The 20,200-nt window shown below is 39.9% G+C and overlaps 1 protein-coding gene across 5 annotated transcripts in view; it reads left to right on the top strand.

The window, feature by feature from the left end:
* The window catches only part of ntm (neurotrimin), a 376,487-nt gene that overhangs the window by 260,614 nt on the left and 95,673 nt on the right, over positions 1-20,200 (top strand). For 2 of the 5 annotated variants that reach the window (XM_062406741.1, XM_062406744.1), the window contains exon 2: positions 374-464. In XM_062406741.1, the coding sequence (XP_062262725.1) occupies positions 374-464 (91 nt within the window). Of the gene's footprint in view, positions 1-16; positions 465-20,200 lie in introns of those variants that run through there. The other 3 variants (XM_062406743.1, XM_062406740.1, XM_062406742.1) reach the window with 2 other exon arrangements.

The raw sequence follows: 20,200 nt of genomic DNA, 5'->3' as shown, positions 1-20,200 counted from the left end.
GTCCCAAACTTGCTGCAGGAGCAGGGACGCCGTCAGCTGTCGCGCAGACACGGAGGCATACTTCCGTTTTTTTTTCTCGTCCTGATTTGAACAGTAAACAGCGGATGTGTTTTGCACAGTGCAGACACACTGGGTCCTGTGTCTCTCCTCACCGGAGCTCCGCGGCTACCTGGACACACACACACAATCTGGATTAAGACTAATGAACTGGGGTTGAATAATCTCCCCGGGAGCGTGTACGCGACTCGTTGTCTCGCTGTGGGGTTTGTTATCGCCACCAGGCTGAAGACGATGTCTGTCCGAGGACACTTGGTCGCTTTGTACAAATGCTCACTTCTGCTGTCTCTGAGGATGTTGCTTCTTGTGCCTACAGGGTTGCCGGTCAGCACCCAAGGGGACTCTCAGTCCGACAACAAAGTCATGGACAATATCACCGTCCGACAAGGAGAGACGGTCTTTCTCAGGTGAGTTCAAACCCTCCTCACTTTATTTCTTTCCGCTCTTTTTGATTTTCCTGTCGCTCCTGCTTTTGAATCCTATTTCCAAAGTTGAGCGACGCTTGCGGGCTTTGGCAACTCCAGTATTAAGTGGAGGGGAGAGAGGAACACGGCTGGAGCCTTGTCTGTTTTATCATTAGAGAGAAGGGTGGGTGGGGGGGCTGTTCTGGGGATTAGTCTCTGTCAAACACTCAATTGAGAAGCCATACTCCTGCTAATCTCCAGCAGCTGTTAACCACAGATTGAGTGGTTTAATTGTTGTGTGATGGTGCAGAACTAAAGGTGGAGGGGAAAGGTGTGTGTTCTTGGTGGGAGAGGCGACCGTGTTCAACGTGTCTGCTGAGGCTGCTGATGAATCGAGCACACACACACACACACACACACACACACACACACACAAACACACAGTAAACGGTGTAGTCATGGGAATGTGTTGGTCAGCAACTCTTAAAGATGGGTGACTGTCTGCGGTGACCTTTCCCCTCCTCTGCGCCCTCAGAGGCTTACTGAGGATGGAGGGATTTGTGCTGCTTTCAAGTGCCGTCGGGAATGTCCAGTGTGTCCTCACGGACAGCAATCACACTTGGCTGAGAGGGGAGGGGGTTGTGCGCGATGTGTGGAAGGTGGAGGGCACGGCAGCAGATGGTGGAGCCACACTGCGTGGATGGAATTGAGTGCACGGACGAGTTGAAAAGGAGTGACAGGGAGGTGTGTTTGAGTCCAAACTCTGCCATTGACATATTGTCTGAGCTATTCTATCCCATAGTAATTACAGTATTTTCACTTGATGGACTTGAGTACAGGATGTAACAAAAGCGGAGCCGACAGCTAGAAGCCGGTGCTACTAAACACAACTGACCCTCTTTTTTTTTTCTTCTCCAAAATAATATAATAATAATAATAATATAAAAAAACATCATGTTAAACAACAACTTAACCACATCTATATAATACTTAGGTCTGACAGGTTTTGCCAGATGTAACTCAAAACTATCAAACAAGGCACCGAGTCGAGAAAGCTTCATAAAAATAACCAGTAACTCACATACAACCTCAGCACCAGCCTACGGGTTTGTGTTGAGAAAGATGAGCATGTTAACATTCCACGAGGTCAGACGCGAACACAGCCTGGTGAAAAAATTATTTCATCGACGAAATTCTTAATGATTAATTAATCGATCATCGATTAATTATGCCCATCCCTACTCACTACAGTCATTCACTTGTTGGTAATTTAGAAACGATTGGCTCAACTTCACGCATTAAATTAAATAAAACATTGTACTACAGAACACTGACTCTTCTATGGCATAGAGTACTATCAATAATATTAAGCAAACAATTTGTCATCCTCAACATTCATGTCTGTAAAAATGAACAAATAAGCAACAAAAAGCTATTGAACACAGGGTCAGACCCAATATGCTGGATAATGCAACATGTTGTTTCTTGCATTAATTCCTACTTGATTTGTTGCTGTACACTGACTCACAAACTGGTCTCTGGGGTTCTTTTGGTTCCAGCAGGTCACCAGTGAGGTGAGCAGGAGGTCAACCTGGCTGTGGCTTCATTGACTTTGAACTTACACTTTGAGGAGAGGAGGCAGCTCAAGATTGTAACAATAGTACAGCAAGACAAACCAACATTGTGGTTTTGTATGATGGAAAGGGGCGGAAGGCGGCTTCACCTGCAGTGTTGTTTGCATCATGGTCTGCATGATTGTTTGTATTAAGCAGGAGCTTGTTTGATTAAAATCGATAGAAACGCCCACATCCTGAATTCCACACACGTGAGGAACCACAGGCTCTTGTTGAAATGCTGGACAGTTCCAGTCGAGTGCTCTACTGTCCTGACTGTCAGCTCTCACTGCTGAGCCCCTTCAGCACCATGGACAGCACTCTGCCATGTCAGTGATTACAGGCTGTTTACCATCATGATGTGAACAAATCACCAGAAACTCTTTGTACCTGTTGCAAACGTGCATTCATTCTTCTCTGCTCATTAACATAATGTTAGGCCTAAACCAGCCTGCTCAATATGGACAATTGTTGTAGATTAAAATGCATTGTATCTGGAAATGGCATTATTGTAACTCCTCAGCTCAGCCCTACACAGGTCAATTGCAGTGGCAAAGCTGAACATTTTATGATTAACATTGGTCCCCCAGGGTCAGTGGTAACAGCTGTTTCAATCTTAAATTCTGCCGCTGGGCATCGCTTTCATGTCGTTGCTGAGAGCCCACTCATACAGTCTCAGAGAGGCATTCAAATCCAAAACACATGTTGTTACGAGGCGGCCTGCTTGACTTGCAGCCCTGTCCAGTTGTCCACATCTGAATAAGTTCAGTTTCTGCAACTCATCGTTTGTTCCTGAGATTGGGCTCCCTCTATTTTCAAAGCTGTACAGGATCTAGACAACTTCAGTTGTTGAGCAAGCAGAGGATTGTTTTGCCTGATCCGTGCCTCTACGTAAGAACTGTATCTAATTTAATATGTCAGCAGTAGAACAAATCAGTTTTATATAAGTTCTGTCAGCAGGGTACCCTGATGATTTTTAAAATTCGTTCTGGTCAAAGGTTTGTTCTCCTTTTTTCTTTTATTATTACATATGCCCTAGAGACAGTCTAAAGCTAGAATTTTGTGGGACAATGGACCATTTTGTAGGTGTGAACAGGCTGCCTGCCAGCCAGTCAAGACTGGCTTCTTTTCCAGCTCCCACCAGGACAGTTTATAACAAGCTTTACCGCAACATCGAATTAAGACTCACTCTGTTAGCATATAGTCAACACATACTGGGTTATATAATGACCTGCAGTATTTAGCTATTGCTTAAATAAAAATAAAACAACAATACTGTATCAGTGGTGGGCTTATATTACTGAAAAAATATTCAACAGCACATTTGAGGCTCATGAGACATATCTAAGATGAGAAGCACAAAGTATTACCAGTATTATACATAATGAAAGGCTACCCTCCATCAGCTAGCTGAGCCAATTTCTATTATAACTAATGTTCCTGGGAAATTTGGATTTGTTGCGTTCCTCTGGCACAAATGATGTTGTAGACGTTGGACTCACCACCCCTGCGGTGCTCTGTGCTAACAAGCTCCCGTTTGCCCTTTCTGACAACTGCCAAAACTGAGGGTGGTATCACATTTTAAATTAACGAAAGGTAGAGCTGCCATTTTCCTTTTGTGTTGTTGTCAGCTTTGTGGCCTAAATTGTGGAGATACAGTATGTAACACTAATTATCAGTTTCTCAATATGTTCTAAGCCCCTCAGTTTTGCTCAGTATTTCAGAATCACAATGTATATAAATCAATTATTGTACAACAATGTGTTGCGTTTCAAACATTGTGTAAAAACACAATAATCCATGAGCACGATAAAAGTTCCTTGTTTACAAGTTTCTAGTTTCAAATGAGAAAATGTGCTCATTTGAAACTAAACAAAAAAAAAAGTGCTTTCTGTTGATTAGATGAATTTATAACCAGAGACAGAGAATGATTTTTTTTTGCCAAATTGTGATGCAGTTTGATTGCATCCAGAACTGGATGATGGGGGAGTCTCTGTCTGATTGACCGAGCTGAACTTGCCTCACAAATACTGTCTCCCCACTGCAAAAGCAAACTATAAACTATTTTCAATCAGTGACCATAAGTCTGTATCAAATCCCTTTAAATAAAGTGCCTCCTTTCTGATTTGAGAGCTGTAGAGCAGCAGAGTATAGCACCTTATGCCACAATGTGGGAAACATTCAGCTGCAATAAAATGACAAAGATTGAACAAAATTAAATTGCTGCAAAAATAAAACCCGTCCAGAAAGGAAAGTCCATGTTGAACTAGTATCAATTTCTTATTTATAGCCATATGTAAATCTACTCAAAATGAAATAGGGTTAGGGTTAGTGCTACTATCTTGTTTTACCAGTGGAATAAAACCTTTCAAAGCATAACGATAACAGGAAATATGAAAAAGCATATGGAAGAAGCTGCCCTCTGTTTCGTCACTTTATTGAATTTGTATTTTCTTCCTTCTCTTTTGAAGACTGTATACACATCTGTTTATTGGGGCACTGTGCTTTACATTTAACGAACTATACCCCAACTAACAAAGGAGCACATTAATTCCCCAGGGCTCTGTCCATTCAAATTGACTTAAAATGAGACAGGCTGCCTCCTGAGAGTGCGATTAATAAATGTCACCGCAGTGGCCGAGGTGGGCCGACATCCTCCTGAGACGCTTATCTACCTGCACAGACCACTCTGGTCTCAGAACCACATTATGTTGACATTTATTCCCTTCTCCAGCTGCCTGATGAACACATCTGTGATTCAGGTTAAATAATTCACGGATGAGGCTCAAGTCCAAACAGGGCTCTGCTTTTAATTGCCTTGATATTTAGTTTGCATGTAGAAACGTTTGCTTGACACATGCATGTGTTTGTTTTCTTCCATGTTGCTTTCAGCTTGTTCAGTGTATTGTTGCTGTGACTGGAGCTCAAGCAGTGTGCACAAAGCCTTGCAGTCAGCTATGAAGATATTTCCATCCTGTCCATGTGAGGAGCTAAAGCAGCCCCCTTGTTAGGATGACATTCATTTTATTCTTCATATGCCACGGGCCAAGATCAGAAAGCTGATAATTTGATTTCACAGAGGGATGCTAACGATTCCCACTGTAATTCCATTTTCTTTCACCTCGCATCGTCTAGGCAGGCTGCCATCCATCAGCACCACGTTTTCACTTATTGTCTTCGCCGTTATTGTCCCAGAAAAGACCATCAAAATAAAATGGCACCAGAATGGGATCACTCCACAATTTCATCAGTTAACAAGATTTTATAGATCCCTTTCTAATAGAGTTGTAATATAGCTGAAAGCATTTTTCCTCATTTAATTAAGGGCTCCGAGATGAATTTTCGTGCCACTCCTCTCAGTGTTTATCGCTCAGTATAAGTGAAAAAGAATGACGTCTATGTTGTGAAATACTGCATACTGTGAACATGCACAGTCTGTAAATCCTAAATTCCTTTTCTGTGTTGTTTGAATCATTCAGTATGAGGGGATATTAGCAGAGTATAGTAGGGTTCTTGTCACTCTTTGTGGAAGCACATGGATTTCATTAGTTCTCTGTGGTGCTGACATCTTCCTGACTATTTTGTAATGCATAAATCCTCCATGTTATAATGTTACTAGGGCTGTGAAATGATTACAATTTTTAATCAAATTAATCACAGGTTTGTATGGATCAATCATGATTAATCACATTACCGATTTTCTTGGTATATTTTTGTGAAAACAAAAAATGTATGACAAAAGACTGATATATACATTTAACATGTTTTCTTTTTATATTCATAAATAAACAAAACAATTGTGCTGCAACTCAGCAGTTCTTTAGCAGTTCTCTTTGCTATTCCATATGGAAAATTAATATAATCTTCATCCTAAATAGAATTCGGGCTTCTTATCCATTGTATGGTTGAATAAAACTTTTTTCTTATCTTTTTAAATCAAACAGAAATTATTTGAGCTTCTTAGCCATTCTTTTTTATAGGATGGTTGGAATTTTATATTTTTTGTCAAACAACCATTAACCACTCCATGATACATTCTAATGCCTCTCAAGGTCCTCTTAGCTAGTTGTTCTTTAGCCAGTTGGTGAGGCAAACTAACCTGTTCTCATTCTCTGACAGTAAAGCTGACCGCTTCTTTTGCACAATGTGTCCTGCGAGTGAAGCTGGTTTTGCGCATTTCACTTGAACGCCCCTCGCTGACCAACGCATGCTTGGCGTTGCGGTGGTACTTTAGGCTGGTATTACTACTGTGAAACGATAACGTCTTCCCATGGAGTGTGCATATCACCTTTTGTTGAATGTTCGATCTTTGTTTTTTTGGAACACGATCTTCCCGTCCAGAAGGTTCTCTGGTTCATCAGTTCATCAGAGCAGCTGCCGTCTGACTGCATTAGAGCGGCGACTAGTGCAGAGTGGGCGGAATTGTGGGTAAATTGGAAGGTCCTTCTGCGCATGCGTTAAATGCGTTAAAAAACAACAACAAATGAATCCTGTAATTTAATTATAAAGCGTTAATGCGTTATTTTTCACAGCTCTAAATGTTATCAGAAAGATTTTACAAATCTATTATCAGACGCAGAATATACAGTTTCCCTGAGATCATTGTATCCAGCTTTCATATGTATTGGTCATAACACAAATGAAAATATGAACAAATCTGGTTAAAATAACAATGAATAGAACCTTAAACTCTTTATAAACTATTTGTTTGCCTCATGGGGGCAGTTGAAACAAGTTACAGTATATAAATATCATCATCTTTTAAACAACATTTTACTCTTTTATATCCATCAGTACCATTCACTTTATAAATGGGAAGGTCTGGTCCAACTGATGAGATTCTTTCAATATTCACATGCTTTCTTTTGTGAAACCCATACATGTAGTCTTTTGGGAGATTTCATTAAGCTTCAAATGAATAAATGAGGTCTTCAGGTTGTCAAAAGCCGAATGTAACCTGAGGACGAATTGGTTTGCTGTACAGATGATGGCTTAAAATTTGGGGATGGAAGTATGAGCTTATGAGCTTTTGTGGATTAATAATTGGCAAGAAATACATATATATAACTCTTTTGTCCCCAGTGAAATGGCTTTTGTATACCATCTTGCTTCTGTAATTTGATGACTTTTAGGTTGACACAGGAAAATATGATAGCACAGCCTCAATGTAAACCTTTTGTTAAGATGGTTTTCAACAATAAAGATACAGCAAGTTGAAAATGTCTCAAATTTCTGAGTGAACTGAGGTTCCATCGGGCATCAAAGGAAGTGCAGTTGTTAACATATTTAGCCATTAAGTCACAAGTTTCTTTATTATGATTTGTATCTAAATCGAGGACACGATAAATTGTGTCTTGTGTTGGGTTTCATGACATTAAGTCATGCAGATGCTCTGGGAAACGGCTTGGCCTACTTTTAATACAGTGGATTACAGTCAGGACTTGCTCAACAGTGGAACAACAGTGGCTCATCGTCAGTAATTTCGGGAAGTTGTCTTTTTTTCTCTCAGTCTCCCCTCTCACACTTGTCTCCCTTTGAAGTGATTTAATTTCGCTGAATGAATGCTGTTCAGGAAATTACAAAGGCACTGTAATGAAGTGCGGCTGATTGGACGAGTGCCCTTGTGTGAACATTCATTTTCCGGTTATCCAGGAATTTTGAAATGAGTAGGATACTGAGCAGGTCGGAGCGAGCAGATTGATTTTCAAAGCCGTAACCCCCAGCAATGTGAAACTTTCAATTTCGCAAAGTTGATAATCTGATCAGATTGTTCCCCAAGTAACCAAATTGAAGCTTGTGTTTAGTTTTATCAAACGACTCTAGCCTACAAATAATACTCTATGTAAAACCTTAACCACTGTTTCAGAAATTCAAGGTAAATCATGTATTTACATGGGGAAGCTGTGGCTCAGGAGTTAGAGCGGGTCGTCCACTAATCTAAATATGAACGGTTCGATCTTCGTCTTTCCCATTCCGCATGCCAAAATGTCCTTGGGTATGGTACTGAAGCCCAATCTTGTCCCTGATGACTGTGCCTTCATGATTTAAAACATGATCTGTAATTAATTAAATTCATACTGGACTGCAATTATATTCTGAACACGAAAATATGGTCAATAATTGATTTAAATCTTTTGGATCTGATTAATCCCCTTGAAGTCAGAAAGTATCCTCATGGGCTCAAGATGGCTTGCATGCTACTCTCCACCTGATCAAGGATATTAAGCTTTTGCAGTTATATAAATTGTATGTCTCACTCACAGGTTGATGGTATCACTTCGTAGGAATAAGACATACTGTAATGGAAACACTTAGCGATGTCATTAACTGCTTATTTCACTAATTTTATATATATATATATATTTATACAATTGAGACATGGTAACAAGATTAAATTTGACTTTGAAAGGTGTCTTTAACACATTATATTACATTATATACTTTTTGTTTCCTATCAGAACACAGTATATTAGGCTGGTATTGAGCATGTGGGTCCTGTCTGGGTATTAGAAGGGGATTTAAGTGGAAGAGAGGGGGAGTGCTCTGGATTATGTGCTTAAAAGATTCTCAGCTCCACCTCCCCTTTAGCACAAAGATATCAATACTACAGGACCCCATCCTCACTCACTCACACACATACACACACACGCACAAACATACACACACGCACATGCACATACACTGGCTGTCTTCGACCACAAGGATTAGTTTTGGATATACCTCTCCGTGGCTTTGGATGACCAAACACAGGCACAGTGTTTTACACAGAACTCCCACAGAGGTCATAAAATCTGCAAAGGTATCAAGCATAATTGGGTAAAAAATCAATAAGTTATACAGTAATGACAAACAATAAGGTTATTCTGGGTAGAACTAAAGGGTATGAGCAACAAACAGAGTATATAATCTGCTTTAAACATTTCCGACAGTTTGGTCTTCAAGTGGGGAAATCAAAGAAACTGAATGGGGGCATTGTTTTTTGACTACAGGGAATTATCACTTTTTTTTTTTTTTTTGAGGATTCTCTGTATCTGTATCTATTAATGGAGAAAAATGAATATAATGATTATAGTACACAATAGTTGTAGCACAATACGGTCTTCAAATAAAGCTTTTATTTTATATAACTCACAATCAGTGATTAGTGAATTGGAATGTTGAGCGATACATTTATACGAGCAGCCGAACAGTCTGATATTAAAGCATACCTGCTCATACTCCTAGCCTTGTTTACTTATTCAAACTAAGATTAAGATTAAGATACATTTATTTATCCCAAACACATGCACAGACATGCAAAGGCACACTAATGCAATTGTAGGGAAATTTAACCTCTGCTTTTAACCCATCTGCTCACACAGAGCAGTGAGCAACCATGTACGGCGCCCGGGGAGCAGATGTTGGGGGAGTAAGGTGCCTTGCTCAGGGGCTTTAGACAGGGTAGGGAGAATCCTCTTGGATTTTTGGACCGATCAATCCAGGTTCGTCTTTTAGTTTTTTCTCCGTGGAGTCGAACCAGAGACGAACCAGACACCTTTTCTGCCCATAGTCCAAGTTTCTGCCACTAGTCCACCGCCTCTCTGCACTGCACTGTAAATGTATGCATCTGTGAGTGGCTCTACACACCAGTGGTAAACAGACACCCTAGCTCCAGTATCTGGTATCTTCTGCCCTTAGAACGATTAGTGAGAACAAATGAGGGATAGAATGAGCTTGTCTGATCAGTGTGAGCACCTCACCTCTTCTTTCTCACAAAAGCAGCTGGCATTCAAGTGGAAAACAAGCTGCTTATTTGTAGTGTTCAGACATAACAAATCTAACAATCTTCTTCTCTGGCTGACATAAGTTTTTAGTGACTTCGCACTTCAAAGTGGAGAGACAAAGAGAGTGGGGTTAGAACAGGTAGGGCTCCGGGCTGAAGCTCTAACACACCCTTCATGGCTGATCAGAAAGTAAGTGTGTGTGTGTGTGTGTGTGTGTGTGTGTGTGTGTGTGTGTGTGTGTGTGTGTGTGTGTGTGTGTGTGTGTGTGTGTGTGTGTGTGTGTGTGTGTGTGTGTGTGTGTGTGTGTGTGTGTGTGTGTGTGTGTGTGTGTGTGTGTGTGTGTGTGTGTGTGTGTGTGTGTGTGTGTGTGTGTGTGCGCGCACTTGTCTTTGTTACCTCTTTAGCAAAGCACACACAGTGACTGTCAGGACCAGTAGACCTCAAAGGGACCGAAGCCTTGTATGTGTGCTAGTTGTTTATCTCTTTTCTTATACAACAATTACTTGGGTGAGGATTAACAGGAACGGGTAAAGTATAGTGAGCTCCTATGTCATGCTAACAAGAAATATTAAGCAACAGTGAACTTTGGTCATGGCAAGTTGTCAAATGTATCACATAGCAGTTATATGTTCCCTAATATCTGAGTGTTTGTTTGTACGTTTCATATACAAAACCGTGCCCCCCCCTCATACTCACCCTGCCAGTGCTGAAGTGTCCACTTTTAAGGTTTCAGTCAGGGGGGGGGGGGGGGGAGTTGCTGTACGTGACAATATTCTGCTGCAGTGTGTATCCTTCCTGTTTTAATTTTGCTTCAGAGGTCAGCGGGGACATTGGATGTGATCAAGTCTCTGCGCTCTGAGGGTTATGGTTGTTGGGAAGATTGCTAAGGAGTGTATGTGTCAGGGAGGAGGAGAGGGCAAGGTCAACAACAGGCACCAAGTGTTATATTCCATAAAATAGCTAGATTTATTTGACAGGCAATTTAACTATGAGTGCATCAACATGTAATACACTCAGTGTAGTAAATCATAGTTATTCAGGTGTGGGAGGGATGTAAAACATGCCTATGGGGGTTTAACCTCTATCAGACAAAGGCTCCCCCCCTGCTCGTGGTTGTGCCACAATCTATCTGTCATTCTGTGTTACTCTGGTTCAGAGCAAGTATCTTGACATCTTCTGGCCACAGCCTTCAGATATCCATTCATAATCCCCATGACATTGTGTTGCTTGCCCTCATCAGCTGAAAACTCTGCACCAACTCTATAGACCCATATCAAGATATGAAATGCATCTGTATTCCTGTCCTCACTTCAGTTATAGTCCTTTAATGCTGGTGCATCAGGAATGGAATTAAAAAGTGTGTTCTGTTTTCATTCTGCTTACAGAATAATAACTGTGTTCTGAATAGTAATATATCATTTACATTATAATGAAAAAAACAGATGAGGATTCCTAGTCACTCTTCGCTCTTCCAAAAAAGAAATGAGAGCATTGAAATGTCTGCCATGAAAGCGTAAAAATGTCTTATTTCCAGGTCAGGTTAGGGTCAAGGCTTGAGTTACTGTTCAATAAGGGACTTGGGATGTAACAGTGGACGCTCATGGTCACCCAAGGGATACCGAAGAGTGTTTTTTGTGACTCTTGACATTTTCTTTGGTACCACCATCAAACTAAAGAATGGTACCACATGACTTAAGAAGTCATGGTGTTTAAGAGGCAGATTTCTGTGGAATTTACTGAGCATACAAATACATGCTTCCTGGAACAATTGCAGTCCTTGTGGGTGACACACAGGTCACTATTACAACTTTAAAAAGATGCTTAAAAGATTTACCACACACAAGATTATGAAGGTTATAATTGTTATAATGCCGAACAGCTTCATGATCAAGCATTTGCTATTTTGATTGAATGATTTTTTGTATTTCTGCAATTATATCATTATTTATCTGTTCATCATAATAAAGGCATAACTCTGGAGAGTATAATACAAATTGAGCTGAATGATCCTATCGTGTAAACTACTTGATTAAAAGATTTCACTCAGCCGAGTAGAACAGAGTGTAATTGCAGTTTGTCTTTGCGTTGCTCAGTGCTCCTTGAACCTAAATTGTCAAATTTACATCATCTCTTTTGTCTTGAATTGATTGTTCCCAAAGCGGAGCTTGTTCCAGATGGTACTTGTACGTGCACAAATACCATTAAAGTAAAATGCCCACCGGCCTTTTAATATTTAGGGCAGTTGATAAGTCAGCTATCATCAGTCTGCAATGAGGATGCTAAGGTTCTATTCCTGTGTATCGCTGCTCCATTAACCAAACAGAGATGCGATGCACTGCTGGGAGTCATCTTCAGGATAAAGTGAAATCAGGTAGTATTCGAGGCAGATTAACTTCCCTTGAGCAGCAGTTCACCTCACTTACCTCAAGCGCTCCGATGTCTGATTCTATAGTGGGAGCAGAGATCCATTATACAAGAGATTAGGGAATTCTTCATGCACCAATTTTTTAATGCACCAGGGAGCTTTACAGAGAAGGTAAGGCAGGGATGTTTCTAGTCACCACTAATTTTGTTCTTAGACTCTTTCCTCACGTCTGAGAGCGTCTGTGTTACAGTGCAACGCAATTTACGGATGCAGGTGTAGAGCTGCAGTATTTTTGTGTACATTCAGAGAGAAATACACTCCTGATGTTTCTATTCATCCCTGTAATACAGTATGAAATGAGAAACAGTCCCAGAGTGCAGCATTTACTTCAGCTTGCCTTCTTGAAAAGTATCTTTCTTCGTTTTCTTCTTTGAAAACCAGTAAAAATTCAAACCCTTCACCTTGTTCGTTGTCTCTCCTCTCGTCATGTGACAAAACTCTGCAGCTCTGTGATGTGACTCTATTACTGCATAGAGCAGACACCCTCAGTTTATGACTGCCGCCTCAGACTAAATATTGATAACTAATAGCTAGTGGTAAATTAGAGATTTTAATTTGATAAATGAGGGTGCTGCTGCTGATACACGAAAACATGAAATAGAGGCTGGCAGATTATGTAATCCGTGTGTACCTGAGAACTGTGTAAAGAGAGTAATGCTGATGTAGTATTAAGATGGATTTGCACTCGTTGGAAAAATGGGCTCCAGCTCCTATGTATAGAGTTTAATTAATAATCAGTCTCAAATCATTTAGTCATGAATTCTTGATTCACTGGATCTACGTTCTCTACTTCAAAAGAACACACAATGAAACAATAGATACATAACTATGAGATTTAATAACTGAGGAAAATAATATCTACAAGGATGATTAATATGTAAAATGGAATGTATGAGATATATGAGAAATCTAGATTTATAGAATTGGACAGTTGATACGTTAAACTATGGTATAATTATTATAGCATTGTTATCAGCCATGTGAAGCATGCAATTAACTTGTCAAAAATGGAGGTTTTATATCGTAGGGATTGTGAAGAGTTCAACCTGCAGGTAAGAGTATCTGGTTTCCTACCTTTGGCTCAGTGATGCCTGGAGCTAGGCCCGGTATGTCAGCTAAACTGACTACCACACATCTATGGAAGTCATTCAAAATGGAAATCACAATCCCAACTACAGAAGCCGTGTTTTATTATTTTTCCGTTATGATCACACAACAGGAGTCAATAGACATCCATCAGTAAGGAGATTGTTTTTCCACACCGATACTTAAAAAAAAAAAAAAAGAATGTATGCACCGAAATGTTCCTGAGTTTCTGAGACAACTGACGTAAATAGGATGATTGTTCTATATTCTGTTCTTCACCATGTACAATGTCTTTGTTCTTCTTGGGATTTCCTGGCTGTTGAGTGTGATAATAGTCCACTTCTAGCATCTACAGGGTGTGAGTGGTTCCTTTAGGTGTTGTTGCTTCTCGTCTTGAGCCTTCACACTTCTTGGCATATTTTCAGTTCGTTGCCATGGGGTTGAATGTCTCCTTGCTAATGTCCAAGTGGGCAGTAGGAGACAGAGTAAGTATTGATGTGTACGTCTGGGATTCCTGCTCCCCCAATATGAAATTTCTTCTCTTAGTCACTGTGTACAGCAGAGTCCAAGAAAGCCAAGTTGCTTTTAATGTCCTCTTGTGTAAACTTGTTAAAGCTTTTACTTCCAAAGTTTACTGAAAATAGAAATAGCAAAAGCATCAGCGAAAATAAATAACTAAAGCCATGGACAGCTTCATTGCAACTGACCTACAGCCATTTTCTGTAGCCTTAAGCAAGAGCTTTAGAAAGCTGCCTGCAGTGGAGCTGGAGTTAAAATACGAAGAACCATCAAGGAAACAAAAAACCTTTCAAACCAAATCTCTACATAGAAACAAGATGGGATGTGGTGGAATGCTTGAAGGCAGCGACCTGCATTTGGCTAACAACAAGTGGACCACTTGTACAACATTGAGCTATATCACAGCATCAATACAGCCATTGCAGAAGTTCATAGAGCAACTGCATGAGAATGAGAGCTAAACATTTCCGTGGTGACAGACAACACAAGAAACACTGTAAATGTAGGGATCTGTAGTCATTTTGGATCTGTACTGCAGCAATTAGCAGTAATATTTGATTTAGGGGATTTAAGACTTTCAGTGTCTCATGTTAAGTGCTTTTGTTTTTATTACAGATTATATTATGTAAACTTAATTTTATACCCTGCTATTATTATTATTATTAAAAACAGTATGCTATCCCCAATAGGGTTGGATCTATCTTTATTTTTCTTCAGAAGAAATTCAGACTTTACAGACATTGTTTGTGTTTCCATAGCAACTGCCCATTAAATATTATTGTTCTTTCCCCCCATTATTCACTTAAATAGTTTAACTAGTTTTTTTAAACTATTTATCATTCCTCATGAGGAGAATGATGAGAGGAAACAAAGAAACATTCCTGTCACAACTTAGTTCATAGCCTTAGTATGTCAAGAATAAGGGAGTCTAATTGTTGTTCTTTGAATATGTCTTTTCTCTCCAAGAACTATGCTAATCAGATCCAAGGATTGATAAGCAGAGTCAGGATTGATCAAATTGAAACGATTGACAGCCTTAGTATTAAACCCCAAGTAACTCATTCAGACCATCTATGACCAGACAGCTGTAATTTTGATTTCACTTCTCAATGCCCCAGTTATCTTAATTTTAATCAAAGTTGATATGGTACCCTAAGCAATGAGCACAGTGTGCATTTGGTGTTACAAACCTCTTCTTCCTGCTCAGATTTTAAATGAAAAGGCACAAAAAGAGCTTTAGTTCTAAATCAAAAAGAGCAGGTGAACTGTGGCAGGCAGGTCTTCATATTCAGAATTAATAAAGACTTATATGTGATATATTGTCAACAGAGTCAATCAGGGACCAGTTCAATGAGTCCCTTAGTGCTATTTCCCATAATGCATACTCATTCACCAGTGTTGCATGCTGGGCTGATTGCAGGAGGGGCCTTTCAGTCCCTGCTTACAGTTTGACAAACTGTTGTTGTCAGTGGAGTGGAAGCAGGGCTGTGATGGCTGCACCAGTCAGTCTGTGTGTGTGTGTGTTCATGTACAAGTGTATGTCTTAGTGACAGAAAGAACAACAGAAAGAGCCTCAAGAAGGCTTACTTTCAAATATTGTCGCTATTATTTAGCTGTTATTTACTATCATGAAACCTAGGGGAGGGATGTGATATGTGTCATGCAAGAAACTGTTACATTTTGGTATGCATCTGAAATCTAGAAAAAAATAGGCCATTTTTTATATACGTTTTCCTAGGAAAAAATTCAACGATGTTGACAAAAAAAAAACTGATACAATTGGGGATGAGTGTGTGAAATTAGGAGCAGCTTGATTCAATTTAAGGGGACGATTGGGCCTTGTGGCTTTATGTGTTCTAATATCTGCTATTCTTTTTTTAAATGTTTTGCACTATGGAAAATTTCTGTTTGCACTTCTCTTGTAGTCAAATTCTATACATCACCATCTTATTAATCCATCTTGGTTTTAAGTGTTACTGGATTCTTTATATTGTGCTGCATTGGAGTTGCTGTCTGGTCAGGAAAATACACATTTGAGCAAGCTTTTATCTTTTTGTTGTGGTGGTAGTGGATAAATAGTAAAATTCAAGTTTAACTGATATCAGCATTTAAACTTTTACAACATGACCTCACTGTTCTTTTATGTTTCTCCCTCACTCTTAAGAGCAGACTGCAGATAACTCTTACTGTGTGCGTGTGTTTGTGTGGGTGGGTGGGTGTTGGTGTGTTGTATATGGGACACAGAAAAATCCTTATAATACAGAGTATAGCCAGTACAAATAAATCATATGCGGTATCAGACCACATGTTGAAACACTTTTCTGCTCTTATTTACATGGCACATCTTGAATTAATCCCATTAGATGTGCTTCGGCACTTTCACTCACTGTATGGTAAAACAACGTAACAGCCATATTAACCCGTATTTTCAGCAAATTCTTTCTATCAACATCTTGTGTTTACCTGATTTATGTACAAAGAATGTGATCTAATGTGAAAGGTTTTTCCTTTACAAGTACATGTTCTTGGAAGTCAGTACAGTCTGTGAAGTGGAGGGCACCTCATATGAACTCAATAACAATTGGTTTAGTGCATCTTTATTGACACTGTGCAAATGAGGTCCTCAGATCTAAGAACTATGCAAGTCTCCTGTTGACTCAAGCGACTTCCAAGGTGGCAGTAAAAAGGGAGAGTTGACAAGTGGATAAATCAATCAAGGCATTTCCACATCACACATGCTCTTGAGACAGCAGCTAAACACAGAGGGTCTAATGAAGATAATGACCACGGCCTCATCAAGCAGAGAGGTGCGCCAGTAATTAGAGGCCTTATGTCCCGCTCCTTATTATTTGGGGATAAAAGGCCGTCTTTGTTTTCCCATTGTAATCTGAGCATCTCGCATCCTCAAACTGCTAACCCTGCTGTATTTCTGTCCCGCATGATCATATATATATATAATGAAAATTCACAAAAGACGATCAGAAAACATATGATCTGAAGAGCTTCAGAAAGATAAGCAGCACTGATCGGGTACCCCTGTTATTACAGAAAGGGGCAAGAGCAGAATGTCTTTAATCAGATTAAAGAACACAGCTCATAATTCCTCTGGAGATAGCTGGTACTAATCCAGGATCAGATCTTCTGTTGTGGTCGGACACACTGTGTGTCGTATTCACTAGGACGATGAAAGTTTATTTAAGGAAAAAAAAGGCTTAGATATCCAGAGCAGAGTGAGAGTAGCAGTCCAGTGGAGGGGGACTTTAGAGGTTTCTGTTCAGTCCCTGTTAACTGGATTGAATGTGAGACAGCGTAGCGTAAAGCAGGCAGTGGACAACATTACTGACCCATCAGCCATTTCCAGTGAATGTCAGTGGGATAGAGGGCGAGTGACAGCACCAAATCCTCCAACACAAATAAACATAGATGCTGTTGTCTTTACATTCGGTTGAGACAGATGGGATTGTACCTGCGGCAGGCCAAGCTGACTCGTCAACACAGTGATGAAAATACAGCTCGTTGGAGCATACCTGCTTCTTGTATACTGCACCTTTTGTTGGCATAACAACAATGATAAACACTCGGTTTTATTGTACATTTTGTAAATAGGGGGGCTATACAAATAAAATTGATTTGAAAGTTTTGGTGGATAATATTCATGGTGGAGGTCATGGAGAAATGGTGGTGGTCTCCTGCTGGGTTCATACATCCATCTGACCTGCTCATAGTGCTGACTTTGCTGCTCTGTGTATTAAACTAACTGACTTCCCCCTCCGCTCATTGGAACAGCATGCACCTCTGGGTCGTAATAAGCTGCCTCAACTTTTCTGTTTTCAGCTAGAGGACAGTCCTGTGACTGGGGCAAAGAGAGGCGACTACAGAATCAGAAACTATTGACCTGTGATGTTGTGGGCAGAGTGCAACTCTTTAGTTGGACTGATCTCTGGCTGTCGAGCTCAGTAAGGCTGTGTGTAATGCTACAGGTGCTTTTGCATCACAGGTGGTATTTTCGTCAGATCTTTCATCCTAACGCCAAATTGGATCAATGTAGTAGAATGTCTTTGCAGGTTAATACACAACTTGGCAGTGTGCGTTTATGTAGTCTTCTGAGAAATACTGTTTTGTTTGCTGCTTCTCTGAAACCACTCCTCTGCACTCTGCATGTGTGATTATCTAAATGTTTTCTGAGCTGGGGCCTCGTATTACTCGGCACGCTGGGAATCCAGCAGAGGGCCAGCTCTCACCTCTTGTTCTCTTTGTTCTATGTGTGTTTAAATATGTATAAGGCATCTGTCTTCCCTCTGCTTCGACAAGGTGCAGTGGGCACTTCTTTATGTTGCAGCCATTTATTATTTGAAAAGTGTAATTCAGGCAGGCAAGCTACATATGGAAACCCAGTGAGAAACATTTATCGTCAGCAGGGCCATGCTCGGCATGCAACAAAGTCAAGCAATTCTCCATTTCACCATTTATATGTGAGCATTGCCTGATCTTATTCTCAAGGTCAAGTGCTAACTTCATGTCAAGTATTGTTTGTTTTTTGAGCAAGATGTGCTCTTGTGACTTTCTTTCCCACAACACCCATCAAACAAAGACAAATAATAGAAAAAATACTTCAGATATGACACTTGAATCATCAGGGGAGGAGATAAATAGCTTCAGTCTTTTGCCCAGGAATACACAACTTTTTTTATCTACTTTGATTTAGCATCCTTCAAGAATTGCTCAATGAAGCTAATACACCTTTTATAATTGATATCAAAATAAACATGTGAAAATGTAACTCGTATACTTCTCACATTTATTGACTTGATGAGGGAAATATGTAAATCTTAAATGCCATATATAGTACAGCCCATGTATAGTCATATAACACTGCAGTGTGTTAGAGCTGAACCTGAAGAATTCGCCAGCCTGTGATCATTCTGGCTCAAATATTTATAATGAAAAATGTGTCTTTGCCATTGAGACTGCCTTGACAGAACAAATGTTTATCCCCTCACTCTCCCTGCGATGAATTCAGTAGCATATCCATCAGTGTTCAAGGACAATGTCTCCATGAGCATGTGTAGGGCAGAAGTTCTGTTCGAATAAAGAGTATCCACACGTCACTTTCCAAAAATAAGAGATCATCTACTGACCAGAGGAGGGCTGTGATGGTTTTACATTTTGACATTATGATAACCATCACAGAAATTATATTTGATAATTATTGTTACTTTCAGTTACACTAATCTTTCAATGAAGGAGAAAAGTGGTATCATTTTAGTTGAACATATTAGTTTGCATATTTGCGACACTGCTGGAGGAAGTATACACTTCCCTCGATCACCCCCTTTACTTTGGAGCAAAAACACTGATCATTGCTTTCCCAAATTAAAATGGCTTTAGTTTCTGAACCACTCTGGCTACTTACATGAATGAGGTCATGGACGAAAGAAAGTTCCTTTTCAAAGGCTCCTAGGAGGTAAACAATCGTATGTCACACCACATTTTGCAAATTTGAAGAGGATAGCACAAAGAATAACCATCCCAAATTGTTTTGTTTATTTCACGACAAGATCCAGTAGATCTTGTCACTGGATGAGATCTACTGGATATTCTGATATTCTGAGAAAGTTTAACTTTCTTAACAATATGATTAATTCATCATTTAAAGCAAAATAATCACAAACAAATTGATTGTAATACACAAACAATATTCCATATATCTTGGATAGGACAATACAGTAGTTCAAAGTAATAGCACAGTGACACTGTAAAAATCCAGCAGTGAACCGGATCGTTAAAAGTATTAGAAGGTACTTAAGCAAATAAAAAGTCCCTGTTACCTAAGCTATTCTCAACATTTGCCAAAAGGGTGTAAGACTTCAAACTCACATCAGTCCCTTGATCTGTAAAGCTGGTGTGTTTCCTTATTGGGTCAGATCCTGGGGCAGTGCCAGAGTTAGATGTTACCGACTGGAGAGCGACCGTCACGCTGCGGACATTCGTTTGTTAGATTTGTTTTCAATTCTAGCAATAACTAATACATATATATTGTTAGAACCACAACCTTTCATACTGTGGTGTGCAGTGGAGCTGGGATCCTCTTGCAGCCCTAGACCAGTAGTTTAGAGCAGTGTTATTAATAAAATGAAAATGGAAAACATGATAAACAAGATGTCATTTGACCAGTGTTCTGCTCATTGGGAGATTTTGACGGGGCGTTCCTATTTTAACATGAGCAGCTTTTTCCGTGTTTACGGTAATGAGTCCTGGCAGTACACGGTATGGTTCACATCACTGAACAAAAGAAAGTTGTAACAAAGAGGACTTAAGCTGTTTTAAATTAAT

This window comes from Platichthys flesus, chromosome 15 (genome assembly GCF_949316205.1).
Source record: "Platichthys flesus chromosome 15, fPlaFle2.1, whole genome shotgun sequence".
Lineage (NCBI taxonomy): Eukaryota > Metazoa > Chordata > Actinopteri > Pleuronectiformes > Pleuronectidae > Platichthys > Platichthys flesus.
This window is presented reverse-complemented; position numbering and strand designations above follow the sequence as displayed.